Genomic DNA, 22744 nt, shown 5'->3' on the forward strand with positions numbered 1-22744 from the left:
GTGTGGAGGTCTGCAGAGGTACGTTCCAATGAGACAGGGAAGTTATGGTAGGGTACAGGAACCGTGGTGTACAAAGACTGTAGTAAATCTGGTCAAGAGGAAAAGAACAGCTTATGAAAGGTTCAGAGAGCTAGGTAATGTTAGAGATCTAGAAGATTACAAGGCTAACAGGAAGGAGCTTAAGAAGGAAATTAAGAGAGCCAGAAGGGGCCATGGCCAAGAGAAGGCCTTAGCGGGCAGGATTAAGGAAAACCCCAAGGCATTCTACAAGTATATGAAGAGCAAGAGGATAAGGCATGAAAGAATAGGGCCTATCAAGTGTGACAGTGGGAAAGTGTGTATGGAACTGGACGAAATGGCAGAGGTACTTAATGAATACTTAACTTCAGTATTCACTATGGAAAAGGATCTTGGAGATTGTAGTGATGACTTGCAGCAGACTGAAAAGCTTGAGCATGTAGATATTACGAAAAAAGAGGATGTGCTGGAGCTTTTGGAAAGCATCAAGTTGGATAAGTCACTGGGACTGGATGAGATGTACCCCAGGCTACTGTGGGAGGTGAGGGAGGAGATTGCTGAGCCTCTGGCGATGATCTTTGCATCATCAATGGGGACAGGAGAGGTTCTGGAGGATTGGAAGGTTGCGGATGTTGTTCCTTTATTCAAGAAAGGGAGTAGAGATAGGAAATTATAGACCAGTGAGTCTTACTTCAGTGGTTGGTAAGTTGATGGAGGAGATCCTGAGAGACAGGATTTATGAACATTTGGAGAGGTATAATATGGTTAGGAATAGTCAGCATGGCTTTGTCAATTGCAGGTTGTGCCTTACAAGCCTGATTGAATTTTTTGAGGATGTGACTAAACACGTTGATGAAGGAAGAGCAGTAGATGTAATGTATCTGGATTTCAGCAAGACATTTGATAAGGTACCCCATGCAAGGCGTATTGAGAGAGTAAGGAGGCATGGAATCCAAGGGGACATTGCTTTGTGGATCCAGAACTGGCGTGCCCACAGAAGGCAAAGAATGGTTGTAGACTGGTCATATTCTCCATGAAGGTTGGTGACCAGAGGTGTGCCTCAGGGATCTGTTCTGGGACTCTTACTCCTTGTGATTTTTATAAATGACCTGGATGAGGAAGTGGAGGGATGGGTTAGTAAGTTTGCTGATGACACAAAGGTTGGAGGTGTTGTAGATAGTGTGGATGGCTGTCAGGGGTTACAGCGGGACATTGATAGAATGCAAAACTGGGCTGAGAAGTGGCAGATGGAGTTCAACCCAGATAAGTGTGAAGTGGTTCATTCTGGTAGGTCAAATATGATGGCAGAACATAGTATTAACGTTAAGACTCTTGGCAGTGTGGAGGATCAGAGGGATCTTGGGGTCCGAGTCCATAGGAAGCTCAAAGCAGCTGCGCAGGTTGACTCTGTGGTTAAGAAGGCGTACGGTGTATTGGCCTTCATCAATCATGGAATTGAATTAAGGAGCCGAGAGGTAATATTGCAGCTATATTGGACTCTGGTCAGACCCCACTTGGAGTACTGTGCTCAGTTCTGGTCGCCTCACTACAGGAAGGATGTGGAAACCATAGAAAGGGTGCGGAGGAGATTTACAGGGATGTTGCCTGGATTGGGAAGCATGCCTTATGAAAACAAGTTGAGTGAACTCAGCCTTTTCTCCTTGGAGCAATGGAGGATGAGAGGTGTCCGGATAGAAGTGTGTAAGATGATGAGAGGCATTGATCTTGTGGATAGTCAGAGGCTTTTTCCCAGGGCTGAAATGGCTGCCACAAGAGGGCACAGGTTTAAGGTGCTTGGGAATAGGTACAGAGGAGATGTCAGGGGCAAGTTTTTTAACGCAGAGAGTGGTGAGTGCGGGGAATGGGCTGCCGGCAACGGTGGTGGAGGCAGAAACGATGGGGTGTTTTAAGAGACTTTTGGATAGGTACATGGAGCTTAGAAAAATAGAGGGCTATGGGTAACCCTAGTAATTTCTAAGGTAGGGACATGTTCAGCGCAACTTTATGGGCCGAAGGGCCTGTATTGTGCTGTAGGTTTTCAATGTTTCTATAAAGGGGAGAGGAGCAGTGGTGAGACAGGGGCTGAGGGGTCACAGGTAGAAGACGGAGAGGTGAGGGATGATGGACAGCAGAGAGAGATGGAACTGGAGATAAGAAGCAGGTGGGCCATAGCTGGAAGAAAACATGGAAGAGAAAAGGAGGAGAGGGTGAAGGTGGAGGCAAGGCTTGCATTGCAAAAAGCGGGGACATAAAGCCTATAAGTGGAAAGTGATAAGCAAGGAAGGTTATATGAGGGAAGTTCGGTACTGGAATATCACTCAAATTTAAATTGGACTGATGTGGATCATTCACAGTCGAAAAGACTAATGATGGGCAACTAATAGGTTCGGCTGTTTAAACCAATAACAAAAGATTCGGGAAATGAAATGAGTCCGTCAGAACAACAAACAAGGTGAGAGAAGGTGGATAGAAAGCTGGAGAAACCATGGGCATCAGAGCAGAGAGGGGAAGACTGTTGGGCAGAGTGTCTAAATCAAATCAAAGTGCTGCAATTGATCAATCGATTATCAGTCCAGGATCCAAGCACAGTGACAATCCGCAGGTGACCGCTGGAAGGATTTCCTTCGCTGTCTACTGCTCAGTGTGGTCCCATGGGGACTGACAGTGTGTTTATGTTTTTCTCAATATTTGGATCCTGCATTCAGAACATAGATCACCACGGGACCTTTAGCTCATGATGTCAAATCCAGCCCAACCCATCTGCCTGCATGAGATTCGTATCACTCCATTTCCCCGATGTGGATGTGTCAAAATGCCTCTATCGTGTGTGTGGGAGGGTGAGTGATGCTATCATGTCTTCTTGCACCACCTCCCACTTCAGGAACCTAATACTCTGCGTAAAAGGTTTGCCTGGCACGTCCCCAAATAAGGTCACCTTGCACCTTGTTTGTCCACCTGCTCTGCACTTCCTCAGCAACTGTAACACTATGTTCTGGGTTCCCTTGTTGCTTTTCCCTTTTCACTACCTGGACCGATGGCATGACCTATCCGGTTGGCATGCAGAACAAAAACTTTCCACTGTATCTTTGTGCCTGTGACAATAATAAAACAAACTAAAATGTTGTGGTATAAAGGGATCGAAGAGTCCAAGTACAACCATGCAAGTAGAAGCCTAATGGAACGTTGACCTTTATTTAAGAGGCGTGGAGTATAAGCAGGGAGGGTTTGATGCAACGTTAGAAGCTGCTGGTAAGACTACACCCAGAATACTCTGTGCATTTTTGAAGGAAGGTATGATTACGTGATAGACTTCGTGGAAAGGTTCACAGGGTTTTTCCCTGGGGTGAAGGGCCTGACATGCCAAGCAGGTTGGGCCTGCACTCTTTGGAATTTAGAAGAACCAGAGAGGATCCTACTGGATTGTACAGATTTCTGAGGGGGACTGAAAAACTTGGTGCTGGACCGGAGGGGCACCAGGAACTAGGGAGCATACTTTAAGAATAAGGGGTCGTGAGGTAGAAGAGGAATTCCTTCTCTGTGGGTTGTGACTCCTTGGAATTCTCTATCCCAGGCAACTGAGGAGGAGGAGCCATTGAACACAATCAAGTTGGAGACTGACTGACATGAACTCCTCACGCAGGTCACCGGGGAGAGAGAGAGAGAGAGAGAAAAAAAGCTGGAAGGTGGTGCTGATACCAAGACCGGATCTGCTATGCTCTCAGCAACTGCTGCAGGAGGAGGGTCGAGGGGCTGATTGGCCTCTTTTGTTCTGCTGGTCCATCTGGGTAGGTGTGGAGACGATGTGCAGAATCCAAAATGGTGGGGGGGGGTGCAGAGGGCACAGTTTAAACACAACAGGTGTCCCTCAGCACAGGGCCAAGTTATTTTCTCTCAATAGGGTTGGGTTCCCTTCCCTTAAACATCAGAGGTGGGGGAATTCTTGCTCAGTGAGGGAGTGAAAAGTTACTACATGGGTGGGAACGATGAGGTTGTAATCAGAGTCAGATAAGCCACATTGTTATGAATTTGTGGAGCAACTTCAGATGTTTAGCTGATCCACCCATTTGCTTCCCCCTGCCTGAGAGGACTTGGCTGGTGCCCCAAGCTCTCCGTCCACACCAGGGGTTCTTAACCTTTCTTACGGCATGCACCCCTTTGGCAGTCTGGTGAAGCCTATGGACCCCTTCTCAGAATAATGTGTTTAAATATATAAAACAAAATAGATAGGATTACAAAAAAAAACAATTACGTTGAAATAGTCATCAAAATATTTAAAAACAAATTTCTGATACAGTAACATTTATGTGCTTCTTTATTAATGCATTTAAATAACTACCGTAACTTTGAAGTAGCGATGAGTGATGATTATTTTGCCATATTATAATGTGATATGAAAATACCTGTGATTTCTACTGGTGACAAAGCCACAGATACTGCTGAAACCACAGTGGTTTGTTGCCCACATGCATAATTGAAAAAGAAGAGAAATTTTTGTTGGAGGTTATTGACTTAAAGATGTAAATTTTATCCCATTAAAATCCATGGACGCCAGGTTAAGAACTCCTGCTCTGTACCAAGACAGAGAAGAGTGTAGCTATTCTCACTGGTGCAGAACTATGGCTAAGAGCCAGTGCAGTTTAAAAAAAAATGCCTGTACACACAGACTTGGTCAAAGTTCCGAACTCTCGGCTGATGCTGGTTCAAATGTGAAATGCTGAACGGTCGTTGAGATATTTCTGCTGGATAGCACGGTACTGTAGTGGTTAGCTCAATGTTACTGTAGCACCAGTAACCCGGGTTCAATTCCGCTGCTGTCTGTTAGTTTGTCCGTTCTCCCCGTGACCACGCAGGCCTCTTTCAGGTGCTCCCGTTCTCAGGCACATTCCAAGGACGTACGGGTTAGTAGGTTAGTGGGCCACAAGGGTGTAATTGGGTGGTGTGTGCTTTCTGGGCTGGGAGGGCCTGTTAGTATGCTATATCTCTAAATAAACAAACAAACACATTGTGGTGGTTGATCTGGAAGACAGGTTGATGGAGTTAGGTCACCGTTTAGCTAGGACCAACCAAACAGTCTGCCTAGAATGACTCACCTCTTGTTCTCAAATGGCTTAAATGACAACACCTGCTGAGCAAACTCAGTGATCACCACGTACTGTAAATGATGACAAATGTGGACTGGATTACAGATATTACAATTTTTTAATGGATTTGTATCCTTTCCAATAAAACTCAGAATATTCCTCAAGTTCCACAACTCAGTATCCAAAGCAAATGCAGATTTTTCAGCATGATGGGCATATCTTTTTCTAAGGATATGAATCTTTCTCATATAAAAATTCCTATAAAAATATCAAGCTTCTCAACGGTGTTTTTTGCTGCAGTGGGTAAGACAGACATTACAGAGGTTTTCAGAGGCAGGGAGCCCACAAAACCACAGTAGATCCAGGAATTGCTGTAGGCGGGAGACTTTGGCTCACTCTTCCCAGTTGAAGACAAGTCCCTAGCTGGACTGCGCCAGTCTTGAACCAGCAGGAATCAGTGGTCACGGGTCTGAAACAAGTGGAAAGGTTTGAGGGAAAGCTGAGGAGGACTGATTTCATGTAGAAGGCAGTGGGCATTCTGAATGTCACTGGCTGGACAGTGCGGAGAGGCAGGAATTCTCACTGTGTTTACAAAGACCCTCAGTGGGTACTTGAAGAGCCAGGACATGCAAGGCCACAGATCCCAGGCTGGAAGGCGAGATCAGGCTGGCTGGTTCCTGTGGGACTGTCACCAATCACAATGGGCCAAACGTCATGGGTTACACCTTCCACTGGAGGCGCAAGAGGCTGCGGATGCTGGTACCTGGGGCACAGAACAATCTGCTGTGGCAGCACCGTGACCACTCCCTCCAGCAGGTCGCCTGCTGCACCTTTCACTGGCTCTTTGTGTCTGAGCCCGTTAGTGCTGATGGGAGTCCGCCAGCTGCAGGGAAGTCAGCGATAAGGCACAGGGAGGCAGAAATGAGTGCGGGGGAAGGGGTGTAGGCGGAGGAGTGGGAGGAGGGTTAAAGGCACATCACCGAGGCAAGATAAGCGCAGTTTTACTCCACGGCAGGAAGGGACCAGGGCGACACATTGGAAGAGGAAGAGAAATAGCTAAGGAAACCCTCACCGGGCCACTTTTCTCATCGTTTGCACAGCGGAGACCCGCCTGTCTGCTGTCGGGCCTTACGAGTGGTGGCTGAGAAGGTGGGGTGGGGGAGAGAGAGCGAGATGGCAACAAGGCAGAGGCAGTCACTACGATGAACCTTGGGCAGGCTTGCCGGCTAATCCTGGTGCTGTCCGGCTCTGTCGCGTTCAGGCGGGCAGACGCTCGTGCCTCCCGCCTCCTCCTCCCGGGAGAAGATCTCGAACTTCTTGCGGAGCTGCGACCGCAGGTAGCGGTAATCCTGCTGGTCCAGGCCGTGGCCGCAGGTCAGGTAGAGGGTGAGGGTGGCGGAGAGCAGCAGGCGGTCCAGCGGCAGGCTTGGCACCAGCCACAGGATGACCAGGAACTCCAGGAAGACCGGGTGCCGCAGGTGGCTGTAGAGGCGCTGGGCCCTCTGCGACTTCAGCTCCATCGGGTGCCCGAGGGCGAGGCAGTGATAGTAAACCTGTGGGAGGGACGAGAGGGCAAAGCACTGACCACACTGCAGGAAGGGGTGTCGCTTTGACCAAACCCTTTCAAACTCTGGAGGGGAGCACTGAGCAGGGTGTTACCAGCAACAGTTAACACAGGTTTGTTCATCCTCCCCATCGATTTCCTCTGGGTTTCCTCAGTTTCCTCCCACTGTCCACAGATTTACCTGTTACTAGGTCAATTGCTCATTGAAAATTGTCCCCTACTTTGGGCCAAATTGGTGGAAGGGTTTGTTTCATGCTGTATCGCTAAATTATCGACTTTTCAGACCGAGAACATTTGTCAGGACTGGGAAGGAAGAGGGGAGAAACCAGAATAAGGTGGTGGGGTGAGGGGAAGGGGTACAAGCTGGCAGGTGAGACCGCCTGATCCTGATCTGGTGAGTACTGTGTGGCCGCTACTCTGGATCTTCAGCATTCCTTGTGATTCCCTCTCTTGTGCCAGTTCCTCATTGTCCTCAACCTTTCAACTACTTACCTACCTCCACCTCAAATGTATCCAACAATCGGACACTGTACCTTGGTGTGCACCATTGAGGAAATCTTCGAAAGGTGGCAGCCCTCGTGAATCATCCAGAACACACTCTCTTCTCACTACGACCATCAGGAAGCTGCTAGAGGAGCCTGAAGGTCCACACTCAACGTTTTAGGAATGGGTCCTCCCCCTCCACCATCGGATTTCTGAACAGACAATGAAACCACGTATGGCTGCACACTACACTGCTTTCTTCTTCACTCCTTAACCATTTAAAATATTTATTATTCCAACAGTTTTTTAAAAACATACTACTGCCACAAAACAACAAATTCCATGACATATGTCAGCGATCATAAACCCAATTCTGATTCAATACAATATAAAAGCACAATTTATCATCCTCAGGGACAGAGAATTCCAAGGATTCATTACCTTCTGAGAGAAGAAATTGTAGTTTTAGATGACCAGACCCCTCTCTCTTTTAACTCTGTCCTTATGCATGTGTCTCTCCCACCAGTGGAAACACCTTAACACCTGGCCTGAAAGACCAGATGGGTTGGGATTGTTTTATTTACAACAGAGGAACTTCTTACTACAATCCCCCCAAACCCCACCCAGTCACCTTCCACCTCAGCCGGTCTCACCAGCTTGCACTCCTTCCCCTCACCAACCGTATTCTGGCCTCTGCCCCCTTCCTTTCCTGTCCTGATGAAGGGTCTTGGCCCAAAACGTTGACTGTACATTCCCCTCAACAGATGCTGCCTGCCTGGCTGAGTTCCTCCAGCATTTTCTGTGTGTTGTAAAGAAAGGCAGTTAAGGTGTGGAAAATACTGGGGGGGGGGGGCAAGATTGAGCTCACCTGCCTTTGTTGAGGCGTCAAAACTACAGCTGTCGATTGTAATAAAGATTAAAGAGGAGATGAGAACCTGGGTGTCCTTACACACACGTCGCTGAAAGCCAGAATGCAGAAATGATTTATTGCGTTTATTGGCCAATGGTCTATCGGCTGGGTGGTGAGATGGAGGTACATCTCCCAAAGGAGGTGCAAGGTGAGCCTTCTCTCCCCTAGCCTGCAGGTCACCACTGGGCCAGGTGTAGCACCTGCTTGGCTCCTCCACCCCGATCAGGGGCAGGTGAAGCCATGGGCGCCGGTGATGGGTGATTGTGAGTCGCTAGTCCCGGTTACGTGACCACTGACACCAGGCAGACAGTCTCCGAAGAGTATTGATAACGGCCGGTCCTGATGACGGGTCTCTGCCCGAAACGTCGACTGCGCTCTTTTCCATAGATGCTGCCTGGCCTGCTGAGTAGTGGGCATGTGTTGCTTGGATTTTCCAGCATCTGCAGGTTTGTGACTGCGTGCAGCTTTGGTCTCCTTTTGAGGAAGGATCTCGTTTCTTTATTTTTTTTTCCATTTACAGATCCAGCACGGTGACAGACCCTTCTGACCCAATGAGCCTAATTAAACCCAGGAGAGCAATTAATCTGATAGCCCGTACGTCGTTGGAACGTGGGAGGAAACCCACGCGGTCACGGGGAGAACGTACAAGCTCCTTACAGACAGTGGCGGGAAGTAAACCTGGGTCGCTGGCGTTGCAACGGTGTTACGCGAACCACCGTGATACTGTGCGGCTGTTGCTTGAAGGATGCTCACCAAGGTTCATCAGATTGAGTGTCGGGAGATTGGGTTAACTTGGCTTTTATTTGCCAGACTTTAGCAGAAGGGCAGGTTGGTTTATTATTGTCACAGGTACTTTGTTTTGCATTCCATCCACACAAATCATTTCATCACATCTGTACCTCGAGGTAGTACAAGGGGTAAACAATAACAGAAAGCAGATTACAGAGGAAGTGCAGTGAATGAGAGAGAATTTTATCGAAACCTCTTCCTTTGTCAGATCAGGGCACTCAGGAGGTTGGAGGATATGGGGTTGGGTACGTAGGACTGCAATGTGGGAAAGTCTTTTCCCCCCAGGCAGTGGTGATTTTGTGGAAATCTTTACTGTAGAAAGCAGCTGCAGCAAGAATCAATGAACGTATTCATGAAGGAATCAGACTAATTTTTTTAAGGGTAAAGGGGTGAAGAGGTATGGACAAAAAGCAGGAAGTGCTTACTGAATTTGGAAGATCAGGGCTCAACTTTAGTCACCATAACTCGTATGAGGGATTTGTCGTGGTGCATTGGCCAGGGCACAACATGCAACAACATAAAAACCAACATCCAAAAGAAATAAGGCTAAAGTATCGATATGGAATAAAATGTGAATAAATACATAAACGAATATTTATAATGTAAACAGCAGTAGGGGAATTGCAATGGGGAAAAGGTAGACAGGTGGAGATGAGTCTATGGTCAGATCAGCCGCCATCTGATTGGATGGCGGAGCAGGCTCAATGGGCCAGATGGCCCACTCCTGACCCTACTGAGATTAGCCATGATTGCATTGAAGGGAAGAACAGACTCAAAGGGCTGAAGGGCCTTATTCCTCTTCCTACCTTCTCATGTGGAGGGTGGTCAGGATCTGGAATTCAGAGCCTGCAAGGGCAGTGGAGGCAGAGATCCTCATCTCTGCCTGCATGTGTCCCTGAAGAGCTGCCACCTGCAGGCTTTGGGCCCAGTACCGGTGGGGGATGAAGCTCGGCAGCACCTAATGAACAGGAACCAATATGATGGGCCAAATGGCCTCCTTCTGTGCTTTAAACCTCCTGATTTGGGAATGTCTGTATGCTGTCAATCCACCCAGCTCCAGCAAGCTGGGTTAAACATTATCTCCACTCCCACTGACATCCACTGCTCCCTATTTACTCTCTGCTAATTTTACTGTCTCAGTGGCAAAGAGAATGATTCAGAAAGGATACAAGGGATCCTTCCTGTTGGAAAGTGGAGAAGATCTGAGTGGAACACTCGAAGTGTTGTAAGAGTTTTGAGACATTCATTTAAACATCTTATTTCTAACAGAACCAGAATCAGGTTTATTTGTTAACTTTGTGGTAGCAGTACAATGCAATGCACGGTAGTATGGAAAACAAAACTGAATTACAAAACGCACATATATGGAAAGCTGAGAAGTGTTTAACTCATCATAAAAACTGGGAAAGCACGAGATCCTTTCCCATGTATGTCATATAGTTACATTTAATAGGTAGTGCAAAACAGAAATGAAAAGTAGTGGGGTGGTGTTCATGATTTAACTGTCCATTCAGAAACTGGATGGCAGACAGGAAGAAACTGCTCCCCAATCATTGAGTGTGTGCCTTCAGGCTTCTGTACTTCCTTCCTGATGGTAACAGTGAGAAGAGGGCATTCTCTGGGTGGTGGTACAGTCAGTGACTTGTAACTCAAGGCTAGGTGTGAGTGACTGGCAGACGGAGTGGAATCAATGGGCACCTTTACTCACAGGTTTGATAAAAGGACTGATTTGGAACTTTTTGTTCCTTGTAACGTCTGTTTCTCTTTGGTGGCCCAGTGTAAACCATGTTCTCATAGACAGGTACAACATGAAAAAGGCCCTTCGGCCCACTGGGCCCATGCTGACCATCAAGCACCCATTTACCCTAACCCTACTCTGGCTGATTTTGTTCTCATCAACTCCCCCTCCACCCCCCAAACCAGGTTCCACTGCTCACCTACGCACTAGGGGCACTTTACAGTGGCCAGTTAAACCATCTGCTTGTATATCTTTGTGACGTGCGAGGAAATCAGAGCACCTGGGAGAAACTCGCTCGGTCACAAGGAGAATGAGTAAACCTAGAGAGGCCGGGATCGAACCCGGATTTGTTTTAGTGCCGCTGTCCATAGATGTGCCACGCCCATACCAATGCCATAGAGACCCACTAGTCCTGTCGCATACTACACTGCGCCAGAACTGGATGCCTTCTGGGATTCTGTTGGTTACGTACAATTTAACCCTCCCAAACGGGAGAGACATTTTCCTGCATAGATCGGGTTACTTTTCACGGCAGACGCACACAGCAGACTCTCAGTACGATCGGTCTCCTGTTACACCGAGCATCTATAACCAATACTGGGGCATTATAACCGGGCCCTGCGGACTTATCGACAGCCTGCCACCCACCTGCTTGAGGCCCATCAGCTCAGCGTAGTCGAAGATGAGGACAATGCTGAAGATGATCAGCCAGGCGATGGTGTGAACAATGAAACAGATGAGTGGGAACCAGGTAGCCCAGGGCTCCCTGCAGACGTCCCACAGGAAGGGAGCATTCTGGATCGGCTTCCAGTACCCCATCAGCAGCTGTGGGAGAACAGAGACGATTAGACTGGGGAGGTAGAGCAGGCAAATGCCTGGACACTCATAGTAATCTGATGTTGTAGGATCTGAGATTTCCTTTACAGTGAGTGGAGAAATGTACAGGGGGACGTCGGGGGCAGTTCTCCCCCCGCCCACCCCTCTCTATACCAAGAGTGGTAAATGCACTGCCAGGACTGGATACGTTAAGGGGTATTTGAAAGACTCTCAGATAGGCACACGGAGGAAGGAAAAATGGAAGGCTATGTGGGACAGAAGGTTTTGATCTCAGAGTAGGTTAAGAGATTGGCACAACATTGTGGGCCGAATAGCCTATACTACTCTATGTTATAATTGGAGATTCTGTATAATATTAATATGGAACAATACTCCATTACAATAACTGTACATAGAACAGTACAGGCCCTTCAGCCCACATTGTTGGGCTGACCTATACAAACCTACTCCACAATCAATCTAACCCTTCCCTCCTACACAGCTGATAACCCTCCATTTTTCTTTCAGCCTTGTGTCTATCTAGGAAGTTTTCAAATGTCCCCCTCAGTGCCACGAGCAGCTGTGGAGGTCAAGTCATTGGGTGTATTTAAAGCAGAGATAGATAGATTCTTGATTAGCCAGGGCATCAAAGGGTCTGGGGAGAAAGCAGGGGAGCGGGGAAGACTGGAGGAATTGGATCAGCCCACGATTGAATGGCAGAGCAGATTTGACGGGCTGAATGGCCTACTTCTGCTACTATATCTTACGGTCTTATGTTATAATATGCAAATACCCATTACACTGAATGTATAGTATTGTTCTGTCAGAATACAAACAAAATCCTGCTATTTTGCAATATAATATTATAAACATAATACAGTGGATTCTGGTTAATTGGAGCAGCAATTTATTTGAGACAACTCAGAACAAAGTTTCATAGTACGATAATAGTACTGGTAGTATTCTAATTTGTTTGGTATTTCATTTGAATATACAATTTGATACACAGATTGATTAAAAAAAACCTTTTTAACCATTTCCATGAAACTTCGGCTAATTGAGGCAGCCACATAATTTGAACCAAAATGTACCAGTGTTGATGTGTCCCAATTAACTGGAATCCACAGTATGGAGACAACCTAACAACATCTGTAAATATGCTAACATACACAATTGCAATATTACAGCAACTCCAGAGCATATTTTGTGCTGTCAGAATAATGTTGGTGGAACATTCTCAAATTGGACAGTGTGTATTATAGTGACTTTAAATGTTGTAATTTGGTTAATTTATTTAATATTTGACCGGAGTGACATATCTGATATGGAGTGGTGTTACTGTGACAGTTAGACACAGGCTGAACACCCCTTATCCAAAATCTAAAAACCTCTGAAACATGATTTTTTTTAAAGTGAGTGACAACACAAATGGAAAATTCCATAAGATGCTGGGAAAGCTCTCTACACATCAGACAGTTCTGAGAAGTGAACAGGAGTTAATGAAAAATAGAAAAACACTGTATAAAGTGTAAAATAAAGATCTCGAGCATATATTGAAAGAGTGGATTCCTTAGCGTTGGGACCGAAAAAAATTGGATTTCTGTTGGCAGAAATTTAAGAAAAGGCAGAACGGTACATTTTTAAAGATTTGTGGTGATAAGGCATCTGCCGATCAGGAAGTAGCAGAGAAATTCATTGACAGATTTCCCAAGATTGACGCTGCTGAAAATCTAACACGCTGAGTGTTTGCATCTGTACACAGGCATGGTGAACAAATGTAAGACAGAGACCGGTTACTGACAGCACGTAATCGCACGGTCAGGAATGATGGCGATGCTAAACAGTCATGGACTGCTGAGGTAGAGGTAGCTTACCTTTCTGATGGTTCAACATACACATTATAGTTTCGTGCACAAAATTATTAAAATATTTCACAAAACTACCTTTAGGGTGTATGCATAAGCTCTATATGTAATGTAATGCAAAGGGATTTTGTGTGTAGACTTGGATCCCATCCCAAAGGTATCTCATTATACAGCGGCAAATATTCCAATATCCAAGCGTTTTGGTTAAGGATAACCTAATCTTTATGGTTAATGTGATTTACTGTGCCACACTGTAACATGAGAAGGTTGGTGGAATAAAATCACTGACGATCTGTGATGCAGGTGAAGGCCACATAATGGTACGGCAGTATCCAGACAGCCAGCTCTGCACAACAAGCAGTGAGGTGTTTCACTGTCTCTTTAACAGCCTGGGCTCTGGGTGAGGTTTTTGTTGTAGGAGAAGACACAGGAGATTGAAAGCCCAGACCTCCACAATCTAGAACAGCTTCAGCCCCACTGATGTCAGACTTTTGAACCGATTTCCTCGTTCACACCCACTTTCCGGTGATGCTGCCACATTCTCAGGCTCTCAATTCTACCTTTCTCGATTATTTTGTTATCGCCCCTGCAGTGCAGGACGTAGTGTGGGCTCTGTGACCAGCCAATGCTGCCCCCTGCAGTGCAGGAGGTACACTGTGGACAAACTGCCCCCTACAACATCGGAGGTACAGAGTGGGCACTGGGACCACCCAGTGCAGGAGCCTCAGTGTGGACCCGCTGACCATCTACTGCTGACAGGACGAAAAGGTGAGTCACTTTACCCGCAGAGAGGCGGCTGTACAGAAGACGTACAGCGATCGCTGGAGCACTCCGAATGCGGCCAGTGTCCAGTTCTTCACGGTCTCCATTGCCATGAGGCTGTGCTGCAGAATGAAGATGAAGAGGAGTGCCAGGTTGAAGAGGAGGGTCAGGAGAACGTTCCGGTCTGTGAGGGCAGACCCCCAATCCGCATGTTCACGAGCATCTAGGAGAGTGATCACAGTGGGTCAGGCAGTATCAGACTGGCTGTCTTATTACGCAAAACTTTGCTCAAGTCAAGTCCATTGTCATACGCACAATTACAACGAGCTACACATACAAAGAAAATCTTTCTTGCTCAGCATCATTGGCAGACAGGTATAGTAAACAATTGTCTGTCTTATCTGGTTCCACGTCCAATACAGCTTCTATCCTGCTGTCGCAGGAAAGCAGCATCCATTATTAATGACGTCCACCATGTCTTCTTATTGCTGCCATAAGGATCTACAGGAGCCTCAAGTCCCACACCACCAGGTTCAGGAACAGTTATTACAATACAACCACCAGGCTCCTGAACCAGAGGGGATAAACTTCACTCACCTCAACACTGAACTGATTCCCCAACCCACAGGCTCACTCTTAAGGATTCTACAGCTCATGTCTCAATATTTACTGCTTATTTATTATTATTACTATTTATTTTTTCATATTTGCACTGTTTGCAGTCTTTAGCACATTGGTTGTTAGTCTGTCTTTGTCATGTGCGATTATTCACTGATTCTACTGTGTTTCTTTATACCTACTGTGAATGCCCACAAGAAAATGAATCTCAGGGTAGTATAGTGACATATCTGCACTTTGATAATAAATTGGCATTGAACTTTGAAATATTAAGCAGCTCCCTAGTACAATACGTTGGACTCTTAACCTCACCATCGTTAACATTCTGACACTTTACTGTTTTCCTGCACTGCACTTTCTCAATGACTTACACTTTATTCTGCATTCTGTTATTGTTTAATCTTATTCTGCCCTAATGCACATATTTGATCTGTACGAGCAGTATGCAAGACAAGTTTTTCAATGTATCTCTGAACATTCTCCACCTCGGTTCCATCGACTCTACAGACACGAGGCAACACAGTAGGGTGGTGGGGAACGCAGTGTTTTACAGCGTCACCTATTCGGATCGGGGTTCTATTGCGGACTGTGAGGAGTTTGCATGTTCTCCCGTGACTGCGTGGGCTTTCTCCCACAGTCCAGCTGCACGGGGTCGGGGTCAGGGTCAGTGAGTTATGGACACGCTGTGCTGGCACCAGAAACATGGTGATACTTGAGGGCTGATCAGCATGCTCCTCGCTGATTGGATTTGGTTGGACGCAGATACGCATTTTCACTGTGTGTTTCGACTTGCATTCAAGATGCAGGAACTTAATGTTACTTCCAGTACACAAGTGTGAGAGAGAACGAAATAATTGCTACTTTGCATATGATGCAACACACAAAAAAAACCACTAAGATAAAGAACACAATTAAAAAAACACAATAAAGATAAATACATAAGATACAGTAGCTTACATACATAGATTGATTGTACGTCCATAAAGTGACGCATGGCACAGGACTGTCTGACAGGAAACAATGAAGTAGTGGTGTTTGGGGTGTGAAGGGGTGGGCTAGCGGGGAGAGGTTACTGCTTGGAGAAAGTAACTGCCTTTCAGTCTGGTGGTCCTACATAGCCTCGTCCCAGATGGAAGAGGGACAGACGGTCTGCGGTGGGTGTTACTGGCCTTTTCCCAGCATTTTTCTGTTATATTTCCTTGATGGGGGCTGGGCTGGTGCCAGAGATGCATTGGGCAGTTTTGACTACCCATTGTAGAGTCTTCTTGTCCGCCGTCGTGCAGTTTCTGTACCATGTAGTTGGTTAGGATGCTCTCTGCTAGATGTCTGTAGATAGCTGCGAGTATAGATGCCACTGGTTCTCATCATCTGCCACTGCTGTCTCGCTCTCTCTCTGGAAGAGGTGACCGAGTGTTGTGTATCTAAGTTTGCTGATAATACTAAATTGAGTCAAAAAGCAAATTGTGCAGAGGATACAGAGAGTCTGCAGAGAGATATAGATAGGTTAAGTGAGTGGGTAAGGGTCTGGTATATGGAGTATAATGTTAGTAAATGCGAGGTCACCCACTTTGGAAAGAAAAATGCAAGTTAATTACTGCTGCTGACACCCTTCAACAGGACCTTGGACCGAAACGTCGACTGCACTCCTTTTCACAAATGCTGCCTGGCCTGCTGAGTTCCTCCAGCGCTGTGTGTGTGTGTGTGTGTGTGTGTGTGTGTGTATATATACCTAGTGCTGCCCCCTGCAGCCCAGGAGGTACATCGTAGACCCAGTGCTGCCCCTGCAGTACAGGAGGTTCAGTGTGGACCTTGTGACCGATCAGTGCTGCCCCATGCAGGGCAGGAGGTTCACTGTGGACCCCGTAACCATTCGTGGTAATTCATGATTAGAGTCCGGTCTGTGTTTGACTCCAGCTCAGGAGGACCAAAGCGAGGACTGAGTAAGTCTGCTGCTCCTCTACTGCTGGAGGATGGGTGTAGAGTTTGTGCAGATAGAAAGCCAATGAATCAGGGCCTGGTATTTCTCTGGTTCTGCCAGTCCTTGAACAGTGCCTCGAGCACCAGAGGGATTATCTGGAGTGTTTAATTGCCCACTACTGATCTCCAGTGGTGTTGGCAATACATCACATTCTGCAATGGTTGCTTTTTGCTGGATGGGCAAGTTGAAGTAAGGCCAGCACCTGCCCACTCTACCCCATCTAGAGTCATAGTATTAAACAAGATGGATACAGGCACTTCAACTCAACTTCTCCATTCTAACCAACCTGTCTACCTGAACTAGTTCACCGGCCCACGTTTGACTTGTATCTTTCTAAACCTTTCCTATCCATGTACGTACATATACAAAAGTTCTAATTGTGCCCACCTCTAACACTTCCTCTGCCACCTTGTTCCACATACCCACCACTCTCTGTGTGAAAAAGTTATCCAACAGAACCCAGCTTTCCCTTTGCACCTTAATCTATACCCTCCAGTCTTCTCTCGGGGGCAAAGGCTGTGACCATCTTCCTGATCTACATCACTCATGGTCTAATACACTTGTACTATAATGTTCTACGTTACAGGCCCTTTGGCTCACAATACTGCATCAACATTTTAACCTTCTCTAAGATCAGTCTAACCCATCCCTCCCACATAGTCCTCCATTTTTCTATCATCCATGTGCCTATCTAAGAGTTTCTTAAATATCTCCAATGTATCTATCTCCACTACCACTCCTGGCAAAGCATTCCACACACTCACTACGCTGTGTTTAAAAAAAAAATACCTCTGACATCCCCCCTATATTTTCCTCTAATCACCTTAAAATTTTCAAGGAACACACTCAAACTGCTGGAGGAACTCAGCAGGCCAGGCAGCATCTGTGGAAAAGAGTAAACAGTTGACATTTTGGACAAAGACCCTTCATCAGGACTGGAAAGGAAGGGTGGGGAGGTTGCAGAATAAAAAGGTGGGGGGAAGAGGAAAGGGGGCAGCTGAACGATGACAGGTGAAGCCAGGTGAGTGGGAAAGGTCAAGGTCTGGAGAAGAAAGAATCTGACAGGCAAGGAGAGTGGACAATAGGAGAAAGTGAAGGAGGAGAAACCTTGAAATTTTGCCCCCTTGTATTAGCAATTTCCACCCTGGGACAAAGTCTCTAGCTGTCCACTCGACCTACATCTCTTACCGTCTTGTATACCTCTATCCCCTCAGCAACCCATAGTCCAGGGGAAAGGCCCCTGCCTACCCAGAATCACCTTACAACTTAAGCCCTGCAGTCGTAGGAATATCCTTCTGAACTTTCTGGCCTGGTGACTCCCTTCCTACAGCTGTATAAGTCATCGCTGAGCATCGTGTGCAGTTCTGGGCGACCAACATCTTATACAGTTCCAATAACAAGTCCTAAGTTTTGAACTCTGGTTTAGGAATGATATTGTGAGGCTCACTTTTGGCCAGCTTTGTATCAATCCAATGTTTGATATCACCTCGTTGGTAACTCCAAACAGAAATAGTGCAAGTTTACTGGGAGGTTAGTGCTTACTGAATGCTGGAGGGTTACGAGCAACCGCACTGCCTAGCACTGTCTTGGTGATTCTGAAGGTCAGCTTCAGGCTGGAAGTGCTTGCTGTGGTCCAAAAGCCCAGGGTCAGTATTTGCCCACTGCTGCACTCCACAGTGGCAGAGGAGGAGCATTGACTCTCTACTTGCCCCTGTTGCTCAATGGAAGTTAAGAGTAGTTTTTGTGCTAATTGAGAAGTTGGCATCCAGCATGAAGGACTGTCTCCACTCAGGACATGGCCGGTTCTCATTACTACCATCGGGGAGGAGGTACAGGAGCCTGAAGACATACAAACAACTTTTTAGGAACAGCTTCTTCCCCTCCATGGATTCCCCATCAGACTTCTGAATGGTCCAAGAACACTACCTCAATATTTAGTTGTCATTTTTCACTTTTTAAATAGATATCCTTATTGTAACATACAGTTTTTTTTGTACTGTACTGTTGCTGCAAAGCAACAAACTGCACAACTTACAGAACTGTGCAAAAGTCTTGGGCATGTATATACAGTCAATGTGAAGCAGAGCATTTGTAAATCTGGGAGCAAAGGACGTTGGGAACGGCGAGGGTGGTGCGGGTGCTGACACATCCAGCCCCGAGACACCAGCCAAGGTCATTTCATTCCAAACAATTGCTTTATTGATCATTACAGAATGTCTCTCTGGTGCTCCCCGCTCCCTCCCCTCTTCTCAACCATGATTCCCCTCTCCCTGCCCCCTTCCCACTCTCAGTCTACAATAGAGACCCAAATCAGAATCAGGTTTATCATCAATCATCAATGCCATGAATCTGTGTTTCAGTTTGTGGAAGCTAACTGTACGATACATAAAATTACTACAGCACAAACGTCTTCAGCACTCTCACTGTGTACGTGCGTCCAAGACTTCTGCACAGTACTGTGTGTCACTGATAACAAACCCAATTCTGACTAATTTTTGTAAGAATCATTACTGTTTTTTTTTAAAGAGTACTGTTTATCTGATGCTCTGAGCCTGTGTCACTGCCGTAAGATTTTCATTGCACTGTGCAGACACGTAGTTGTGCAGATGACAATTCACCTGAGAAAGGTGAGCAGATTCAGGTTCCTGGGTGTCAGCAGCTCAGACGGCCGAGGTTTGCCCAACACACAGGTGACTCAGCATGTCACTGAAGGCTCTCGACAAACCTCCGCAGGTGTACAGTGACTGGCTGTGTGGTATTGCAACACTAACACACAGGAACCCGAGCGGGTGGGCACAGACAGTTCTATCCCAGCTACAGCTCTCCCTACCACCAGGGGCAACTATCAGAGTCGATGTCTCAGGAAGCAGCAGCTGAAATCAGAATCAGGTTTATTATCACCGGCATGTGTCTTGCAGTTTGTTAACTGAGCAGCAGCAGTTCAATGCAAGATATAGAAGAGGAGAAAAAACAACAATAAATCAATTACAGTATACGTATATTGAATGGATTAAAAACCAGAAATAATATATACTGAAAAAGTGAGGTAGTGTTCACGGGTTCAATGTCCATTTAGGAATTGGATGGCAGAGGGGAAGAAGCTGTTTGTGAATTACTGAGTGTGTGCCTTCAGGCTTCTGTCCCTCCTACGTGATTTAACAGGGCATCCCCTGGGTGGTGCTGGAGTCAGAGACCCCCACCATCCAGGCGTGCCCTCTCTTCAATGCTGCCATTAGGCGGGAGGTACAGAAGCCTGAAGACCTACAAGGTTCAACAATAGCTTCTTCGTCACTGCCATCAGGTCTTGATAAACCTGAACAAGACGACAGACAAAATATTTTCTCTCTCCCTCAATCTTGCAAAACTGTCTTTTTTAAAAAAAATTATTTTGCATGCATGTACAAGTTGTGTTAACTTTATCTCAATTGCCCTTGTCTTGCAATGTACTGTGCTGTTGCTGCAAAAATGCAAATTTTCATGGCATTTATCCAGCAGGCCTGTGTTCCCATGGCAACAATAAACTTTGAACCAATGCCGTGGAGGCATTTTTCTAACTTTGGCCAGCACTGCCCCCTGCTGTACTGGGGTGGTAGTGTCCACAGAGGGTTGTAGACAGCAGTCACCCCACCACTCTTCAAAAAGCAATGCTTCAACAAGGAAACACCTACCATTAACGACCCCCATCACCTTGGACATGCCCTCTTCTCACTGCTACCATCAGGGAGGAGGTACGGGAGCCTGAAGACCCACACTCAGCATCTCAGGAAGTCTTTTCCCCCTCCACCACCAGATCTCTGAACAGTCCATGAACACTACCTCACTATCTCTCTGTCTTTCTGCACAGTTTATTTTTAAATATTGCTTATTGTAAGTGATAGCAATTTTATGTTATACATTGAAATGTACAGCTGCCACTGACAACACATGTCAGTGATTTGCCCCATTAGGGCTCGAGTGCTGGAGCTCACCTGCCTGCGGCTGTCTCCACACTGCTGAAGGTTCAGCTTTGAGGGAGATCGGCCTTCGGCAGCACCGGACTGACAAGGTTTGGTTATGTGCCAGTTGCTGCCTTGTACAGCATTGAAAGGGCTTCATCTGTATCTGCACCTGCCCTCTGACAGCCAGAACCACATCTAGCAACTGCTCTCCGTCGCACGACAGGACACGTGCTTTGTGACCTTCACTCTTGGCTGCTCAGTGAAGGGGCCATATCTGGTATCTCCCCTTGCTGTTCCCAGTGTGGATCCCTGGTATCTGACATCTGTCTTCAGAAGATCCAGGAGCAGAGTCAGGCCACTCGGCCCATCAAGCCTGCTCTGCCATTTCATCATGGCTGATCCATTTCCCTCTCAACCCCAAACTCCTGCCTTCTCCCCGTATCCCTTCATGCCTTGACCAATCAATAAAGTATCGACCTCTGCCTTAAATACCCATAAAGATTTGGCCACTGCAGCTGCCTGTGGCAAAGAATTCCACAGATTCACACCTCTTGCTAAAGAATTTCCTCCTCATCTCCGTTCTAAAAGGATGCCCCTCTATCCTGAGGCTGCGTCCTCTGGTCCTAGACTCCTCCACCACTGGAAACATCCTTTCCGCCTCCACTCTATCGAGGCCTTTCACCATTCGATAGGATTCAGTGAGGTCACCCCTCATTCTTCTGAATTCTAGCGTGTAGAGGGCCAGAGCCTTCTACATGCTCCTTGTATGACAGGCCTTTAAATCGCAGAATCATTTTCATGAACCTCTTTTGAACCCTCTCCAATGTCAGCACATCTTTCCTTTGGTAAGGAACCCAAAAAATGCTCATATTACTCGCCAGTGCTTTATAAAATCTCAACATTACACCTTTCTTTTTATATTCCAGTTTTGGAATGAATGTTATCATTGCTTTTGCCTTCCTCACCACAGACTCAACTTGCAAATTAGGGAATCCTGCACGAGGACTCCCAGGTCCCTTTGCACCTCAACTTTTCAGCTTCCATTGCCTTTTATTTCTTCATGACTCAAGCCTGATGGGCTGATGGGCACGCTCCCTGCCCCGCTGCCGCCCCCTGCAGGTGTGGTGGAGCAGATCACGCTCCCTTGCTCACAGCTGCCTCCTGCACTGCTAGACGACCACCACCGTCCACTCCCGTTCTTCTGTCGCTCCCTGCAAGACGGGAGAAGCAGCACTAAGTCTCACCCCTCTCCTACTCCTTGGAGGGAGGGCTGGATGACCACCTCCCACTCCCGGCCCCTGCAGGGCCGGAGAAGCAGTGTGCACCATCTCCCTGCGCTGTGCTCTCTCACAAGATCTATGCCACAAAAACAGATCAGCTCCATTGATTCCAACTCCTGGTCACCGGTCCGGAGCCGCCTTCTCCCGCCCGCCAACCATTGCCTCCCAGTTAGTTCCCGCCTCTCCCACCTGTTTCCGAATTTACTTCAGCTGCTGTCGCTCCCGGACTCCCACTCTCCCGGTAAATCTGCCGCAGGGAAATGAAAATCATGAACTCCACCGTACTCCAAGATACGAAAATAAAATTAGCTAGCGACACACAGACAAGAAAAGCAGACTGGAGCACAGCCATAGCAACGCCTGAAACCTTTCCGGGTTATAGGGAGGTTTCCCGCCTTCTTCAGAAGCACCCGAGCCTGCGCAGTAGTACACAACTGTAGTGAATAACACACATTCTGAGGCGCAGGGCAGTTTGGGAATAGATAGTGGCCATTGCGGCATCCGCTTGACGATATCTGAAACTTTTAGGTGGTTTTCCCCCCTACAATTAAAGAGTTTCAAATTCAAGCTACTACAAATGGAACACATTTTAGAAAGAGGATAGTGTGGCTTTCATAAGGTGATGTAAAATGATTCCAGAGTAAGAGACAACAGCCATAAAATTAGAATTACGAATTAGGGAATGATTATGGAAATACTTCAGAATGAAAGGATGCCTAAAATCAGGGAAACAACTGTTGAATTTGACGGGAGATTGTTTAAGGATAGCGATGAGTCAACTTAGTCCTTCTAACCGGAATGTTTTCTGTTGCTGTTGAGTAATGTAATTACGCTCTACGATAGAATTATTTATCGAGCACAGAGAAAGGATTTTACTTTATTGTATCTTGTCTTTTCTATGTTC

General features: G+C 46.7%; 1 protein-coding gene across 2 annotated transcripts in view; it reads right to left on the reverse strand.

The window, feature by feature from the left end:
* nrm (nurim) overlaps positions 1 to 22225 on the reverse strand; it is a 36448-nt gene extending 14223 nt beyond the window's left edge. Inside the window, exons 1-4 of one of the 2 annotated variants that reach the window (XM_063047448.1) lie at positions 22030 to 22225; positions 14047 to 14249; positions 11232 to 11408; positions 4287 to 6652 (exon numbers count right to left, since the gene is read on the reverse strand). In XM_063047448.1, coding sequence (XP_062903518.1) covers positions 6326 to 6652; positions 11232 to 11408; positions 14047 to 14249; positions 22030 to 22192 — 870 coding nt within the window. In that variant the 5' untranslated portion in view covers positions 22193 to 22225 and the 3' untranslated portion in view covers positions 4287 to 6325. Of the gene's footprint in view, positions 1 to 4286; positions 6653 to 11231; positions 11409 to 14046; positions 14250 to 22029 lie in introns of those variants that run through there. The other variant, XM_063047450.1, reaches the window with a different exon arrangement.
* Positions 22226 to 22744: the final 519 nt, after the last annotated feature.

This window comes from Mobula hypostoma, chromosome 5 (assembly GCF_963921235.1).
Source record: "Mobula hypostoma chromosome 5, sMobHyp1.1, whole genome shotgun sequence".
Classification (NCBI taxonomy): Eukaryota; Metazoa; Chordata; class Chondrichthyes; order Myliobatiformes; family Myliobatidae; genus Mobula; species Mobula hypostoma.